This window comes from Physeter macrocephalus, chromosome 1 (genome assembly GCF_002837175.3).
Source record: "Physeter macrocephalus isolate SW-GA chromosome 1, ASM283717v5, whole genome shotgun sequence".
Taxonomy (NCBI): Eukaryota; Metazoa; Chordata; class Mammalia; order Artiodactyla; family Physeteridae; genus Physeter; species Physeter macrocephalus.
The window spans coordinates 63,368,880-63,375,829 of NC_041214.2; the positions used below are offsets into that span (position 1 = coordinate 63,368,880).

General features: G+C 39.3%; 1 protein-coding gene across 1 annotated transcript in view; it reads left to right on the forward strand.

The window, feature by feature from the left end:
* SAMD7 (sterile alpha motif domain containing 7) overlaps positions 1–6,950 on the forward strand; it is an 18,471-nt gene that overhangs the window by 2,823 nt on the left and 8,698 nt on the right. The window contains exons 3-5 of the mRNA XM_007115656.3: positions 2,754–2,832; positions 3,940–4,568; positions 5,812–5,933. Of these exons, the coding sequence (XP_007115718.3) occupies positions 2,754–2,832; positions 3,940–4,568; positions 5,812–5,933 (830 nt within the window). The remainder of the gene's footprint in view (positions 1–2,753; positions 2,833–3,939; positions 4,569–5,811; positions 5,934–6,950) is intronic.

A 6,950-nucleotide genomic window follows, 5' to 3' on the forward strand; every position in this document is an offset into this window, starting at 1 on the left:
ATGGCCGCTGAGCCTGCGCGTCCGGAGCCTGTGCTCCGCAACAGGAGAGGCCACAACAGTGAAAGGCCCGTGTACCACAAAAAAAAAAAAAAAAAAAAAAAAAAAAATGATGAGTTAGAAGTTAAAAGGATGATCCCTGGGACATACCAACAGGGTCCAGAAGATAAACGGAGATATAGAAAAAGCAACCGCTGAGGTGGGAGGAAACCCAGGAGAGGACAGAGGCCTGGAAACCAAGGGAAGAAAGTGTTTTAAGGAAAGAGTGAGCAACTGTGGCAAATATGCCACTCAAAGATCAAGTAAGTTGAGGACCAAGAGTATATGATTAGATATAGCTTTGTGGAGGTCATTGATGATCTCGATAAGAGCAATTTCAGCAGAGTGGTGTCAATAAAAACATGAGTGTAGGGGCTCAAGAGGGAATAAGAGGTGATAATTTCCTTACAATATTAAAGATCAGATTGATGCATCTTATCTCCCCAAAACTATATTCAGTGAGTTTCTGTTTGTCCCTGCTCCCCAATTCCAACAACTCTTAATATTGAGTTAGCCGAAAAGTTCATTCGAGTTTTCCATGTTACAGGAAAACCCGAATGAACTTTTTGACCTACCCACTAGATATGAACAATGTGAGTGAAAAGCCTGAGGCAGAAAGAAATATGATTGGTGCCAGGGCCAGTGAAGACACCGGCCTGCCTGGATTTAAGCATGTTGTCTGCCACAGTGCATGTGGATCCACTTCGATGAGATTGAGCAGGGGTCAGGTCTGAAACTAGACACACCCACTGGAGTGTGACAGGCCCATCAGCTGAACCTGGATGGTAGCCCCATCTGGTAGCAAGAACCCGGTAAATCTATAGCCCGAAGTTACAGGCAGCAATTAAGCAGGCCAGTGAAATAGCTGCATTGCTGACTCAGAAAGAGCTTCTTAGTGACGAAGAGTCCAGAAACTGCCAATAGTTGGATACAAACAGGCAGGCTGACAACCTGTCCCAGGAACAGAGGTCAGTCTCCCACCTCAAGGCTGACGTGTAACAGAGTAAGCAAGGGCAAGGTAGGGCCTCAGTCCTATAGAAACCGAGCTACTAAGTAAGTTAGCAAAATAGGAATTAAGACAGGGATCTGTTTCAAAACTTGGGATGTTAGGTAGGGAGTGGATTACTACAACAGGACTAGCACTAAGTTTGATGTCAACTATTTGGGAAAGAGAAAGAAACTTGAAATGGGTTTGATGAGTCCACATTTCATAGGGTGCTAAAATCCAGGTAATGAGAATTGTGCCCTCTACACTGATCTTCTCACATGGACATTTTCCTCATCCTTGGGCATTACCCCATGGGTTGGCAGTCTTATGCATGCCAGCTGTCTCAAGGAGAATATCTCAAAGGCCCTGAACTATACAAATGTAGAGCTTTAGAGTCAGAAGGATTTTTAGAGGTCATGTCATCTAACCTTTGAATTTTACAACTGAGAGAGAATCTCATAAAAATAGATATAGTATGGTGTATTTCAAGATAGGTTATTATTAATAGGAGTTTAATGAGCTCTGCTAGCTTGGTACAAGGCAAGTATAAAAACAGTTCTAGCCTTCATGATACTTGCCCTCTTGTTGCAGAGAACAGATTTACACATGTAAAACTATCATTGAACAAAACTCGGTGTAATAAGTATAATTTGTGCATCTGTTATTGTTATAGTGTGGTCTGTAGACCTATGCTGGTCTGAGAAGTGTTTGTACAAATAAATGCATAAACAGAGAGTAAGGCTTAGAAACTTTCACAGCAACTTGACAGGGTAATTTTATGTCTGTTAATCTAATCATTTTAAATTGTGCTTGTACTTGTTCTTGCTTTCATTTCAATTTTCTAAAATGTCATTTTATGTATTTTTTGAAAGTATTGGTCCATGATGGGTTGGAAATTTTAAAAGAAAAAAATAGTCCTTCACCAAGGGATGGTTTGAGAAGCACCAGCATAGACTCTAAGTGCATTAGGAGTCCAGAGAAAGAAAAAATCAATATAAGCATGAAGTTACCAGGCAAGAATAGAGCCTTGAATTCTGACAATGCTGTCATTATCTTAAGACATATTGGAAAGTTGACACAAGAATGTAATTGCTGTTCAACTCCATTGAAATAGTTTTGTAAAAAGTATTTTCCTCAGCTACACCCAAAAGTCCATGTAGAGAACTTCATATTTAATCCACTTAAATCACTGTATTTATTTCCAGGGATCTCAGTGCATAAAGAAGCACTTAGTTACTTTTTTTTTTAAGGTCAGCTAATTCTTTTCTTCCAAAAAAAAAAATTATCAATATTTACTTAAAAAGCAAGTGATCAAGAGATCCACAGTTAATTTCATCTTTTTCCTTTTGAAGTATGGTAGGGAAACATTGCCAGTCATGAGACCCATACTTAAAGAAAAAAAATTATCTGGGGAATTCCCTGGCATCCCAGTGATTTGAACTCGGTGCTTTCACTGCCAGGGCCCTGGGGTCAATCCCTGGTCAGGGAAATAAGATCCCGCAAGCCACAAGGCGCAGCCATAAAAAAGAAAAAAATTATCTGGTGTTATCATGCCACCACCAAAGTGACTCTAAGATTCTGAACAGCCATGAACTGATACCATTTCCAACACTGCTCAGTTGGTGGTTTTTTGCAGATACTGTTTTAAATCATTATATTTTCTTTCATTATTTTCAAGTGGATATTGTTAATTTGTTTGTGGGGTGGGATGGTGGTTTTCTTGTTTAAGGTTGGGGCATTTTGCCACCTGAATCCATAAAGGCAATGGCTAGAAGGAATGAAATGATTCAAAGGCAGCATACTGCCAGGTAATGTAACAATGTTGTTTTATTTTCTATTCATTCACTTGTTTGTTTATTTATTTGTTATATATATACTTTTCTATATATTCATTTATTGTATTTGTGTATTGTTTTTGTATATATTGTTATATTTGTGTTTATGTATTCACTGATTACACACACACACACACACACACACACACACACACACACACACACACACTGGTTACTTTCAGAAAGTATTCCAGGAATATTACAAAAAGAAACATATACAAACATGTACACAGGTTGTTTAAGGATAAAAACAAGATTAGAAATTACACAGTGAAGCTAAGTCTATAGATCACAGTAGCTTGTCAATGTCTCATAATCAAAATGCCTTGCTGTGATTCCTTTGAAATTCATACTGGCATTTCTGTCTTAAATGACTTCAGTTCTGCCCAAAGATAGGAGCCAAGCTTGCCAATCCCACTTCAGACTATGCCATTAGAGCCCAGATAGCCCCATGTCAACCTAAAAGTGGCCTTCAACAGCCAGGAGAAAGAAACACACAGCAGTGATGACTAGGGTATTGCTGTGGGCAAGAGAAAGCATCAGTCAACTTTTTCATCACTGAACATTAAGGGGTCCAGGTGATGACCAATAAGCAAAGTAAAGTAAGCAAAAATACCAGCAAGTCTTCCCCCCTTCTCCCTTCCCCCACCCTTACCACTGGCATTAACAGTTGAGACTTCCGTGTTTCTTGAGTCTCACTAAAATTGTACTGTAAGGTTTAAAAACTTCTTCCCCAAACTTTAATTTCTTTGAGGATTAATCTCTGGCAAGAAACTATGCTGTGCTGCATTCTCCCCATCCCTGCTGAGATTGCCATATCCATTAGAGACAACACTCTAAAGACTGGCCTTGGACTTCCATTGTGAGATTCAGCCAAACCCTTCACCTCTGATCTCACTCCAAACTCTCCTTCCCAGAGGCTCTCTGGGGGATTCGTGTTTACACCTAACAGACTTCAGATAAGTAGCATAAAGACTCACAAGAAAAGCAGAAGTGCTACAATAGGGAAGGCAGAGGGCCATTAAAATGATATTTCTAATGGTTTTCTTGGGTTTATGAAATATACTGTTTTGTTTTTAGGATGGAAATGGAAATGCGTGCCATTTACCAACACAGGAGAATAGAAAAAGTTAATTCCAAGGGACTCGCCGGCCTAGGGATACCATTCCTCTATGGCTTCAGTATCCCAGCTGGCCCAGCCACCGACCATGGCAGGAGCATGCTCCCTGCCAGGGACCTGCATGCTCACAGAAGCGCCCTGAGAAACCTTCAGGGAAACCCCATGCTAGTGGCAACTGGTCCACGCTTTCTAGAGAGCTTGGGGCAGAAATGTCGTCATCTCAGGAGAGGTACAGGGAATCAGAAAATTCTAGACAGTGACACCGAGAGTTCTAAAAGTCGAGTAGAACAAAAGCCCCTAGGCCAAACCCATGCAATTCCCTGTGAAGAGAATGAGTATGCAAAAGACCCAGAAACAGACACTCTCAACAATCACAAGTTGGGTGAAACCAAAGAAAAGCCATCTACAGCTCTTGCTCACACCTTTGGAGAGCTGGAGCGCAGCGATGGAAAACCCTGGGGAGCTCATAACACTCCCCTGGAAGAAAAGGCCTGGGACAATGGGAAAGAGAAGGCTTCAGAGCAGGTTTTGGCAGCCTGTGGTGAAAAGAATGGGGTTTACCCTCCAGTTCCTCGACCATCTCTGCCAGGTAGGTGTCCAGGGGCTAATCCTCATGAACCGCAGGTCATCAAGTTCCTGAAGTTATTACATGGTGAACTGTAACCACTGTGTTTCTTTTTATCCTCCTTTTTCTTAATCCTACTTAGAATTACCTCCTCTTGAAAAATTTATTACATCAGTTCCAATCAGCCATAACAGTGCAATGTATCTCTGTTTATGTATTGCTTTATAGAGAATTTTCAGCAAAGGCTAGGAAGGTAAATATGAGGAAGGATGGGAAAGCCTACCAGAATTTTTAATTAACATTTTAATTTAATTTTTAATTTAATCTAATCTCTTCAACACAAAACAGAGGGGCTTCCTGCTTAAAAGTGTGAATTCAGGGCTTCCCTGGTGGCACAGTGGTTGAGAGTCCGCCTGCCGACACAGGGGACACGGGTTCGTACCCCGGGCCGGGAAGATCCCACATGCCGCAGAGCGGCTAGGCCTGTGAGCCATGGCCACTGAGCCTGCGCGTCCGGAGCCTGTGCTCCGCAATGGGAGAGGCCATAACAGTGAGAGGCCCGCGTACTGGAAAAAAAAAAAAAAAAAAAAAAAAAAAGAATGAATTCAATCTCCCCTGTATTTAAGTGTAGAAAAAATAATTAAACAGAAGCTCTTTCAGTGCTCACTACTGCTATGATACTCTCTAACCTAAAAGTATTAACACACTATCCCCTGCCCCCAAAAGACACACTGAATAGTTTTCAAGAACTTCTTTAGATTAAACATATTTTAAAACTGGAACGTCTTTAGATAAAAATATTTTAAAACACAGGGATTTGGGTATGTGTAATCTAGCCACCATACCAACTGCTTCCCTGACAAAATATTAATTTGCCATTTTGACGAAGATGTAGCTAAATTCTCACATGGTTTAGAGAGCGTGATAAATCATGTAACATCATAGAACATGGTAGTATTAATCTGGAGAATGAAATCTACAGGGTATTTCTATTGGAATCTGAGAGAAGCTGGAACTTTGTTTTTATTTATGATAAGGTTGTCATTAAAGATCCTTTAGAGGAAGAAAAGGAAGGAGGTAGCTAAGCTTTTTTAGAAATCATCTCTCAGTAACTCTATCTTTTAAGGGGGTTACGTGTAGATCTATGTAAAGGGACTGCTCTGTGGTAATAGAACATGAGGAAATGACTGTAACTATACATGAAACTGTACTCTTAGCTTCCCCCTTTTCCCTTTTCCCACAAAATAATTTTCTTTCTGTTTTAAAGGAACACATGTGCTTCTTACAATCAAGGAAAATCTATCTTTGGATGAAGATATTCAGAAATGGACCGTGAATGATGTGTACAACTTCATTAGTGGCCTTCCAGGTTGTTCAGACTATGCTCAGGTGACGCAACATTTAAGTATTTTCTTAAAAGTTAGACACTTTGAAATATACTTCCTTCATAATGAGTTCTTTCGAACTTGATTTTGACCCCAGAGAGCATTCCTAATAATCTCTCCCTTTGTATGTCATTGGCTCCCCTGGAACAGAAGCCTCTGATTGGTGGAGCTTGCGTCATGTGCCCACACCCGAGCCTCAGGGGAGACTGGGAAAGCCAGTGTCTGGCTTTAGTTTCTGTCCCATCAAGGCTCCTGAGATGTGGAATTCTCCCAAAATTAGGAGGTTCAGAGGCCAAACATCCAAGAAGAATGAGAGATATCTACTATATTCCCTACTCATCCATTTAGCAAACATTTGGAGGCATGTACTTCTGTATCAGAAGTTTTAGGCTACTTATCATACATAACAAATATATACTTTATTCTAAAAAGGACAAGAAGGAAATACATCTGAAAGGTAGGAAATTAACTATTTTAGAATTCCATTTTTATGCTGGAGCAATATAAAAAATGCCTACACACATAATTTAATCTGGTAGATAAATACTATTTTTTATATTATAATGAACTATCAGGACAGTTAAAAAGTAAAACTAGCCTCACTTATATGGGAAAATTGGAGATAAAAATGGTGGGTTGCCAAGTTTTTGAAGTTTATGTCAGTGCTACATTTTCATGCATATAGTTTACTTTTTCAAGTGATTTAATAACACAATTCCAAGCAACAATGTGCCTACTAAATCTGGTATCACTATCTTTGGTTTATATTTTAAAGTAAAAGAAAGCAAGAAAAGGACATTATGATTTAACTACATCAAAAGTAACTGATGTTAGAGATAATTTTTTTCAGATCTCATTTTGTGATATTTTCTTCAGTGTAATGCTGTTAATTTTTCTTTTTTAATTTTCCTTTCTTTCTTTTTTTCTTTGTTTCTTTCTTTCTTTCTTTCTTTCTTTCTTTCTTTCTTTCTTTCTTTCTTTCTTTCTTTCTTTCTTTCTTTCTTTCTTTCTTTCTTTCTTT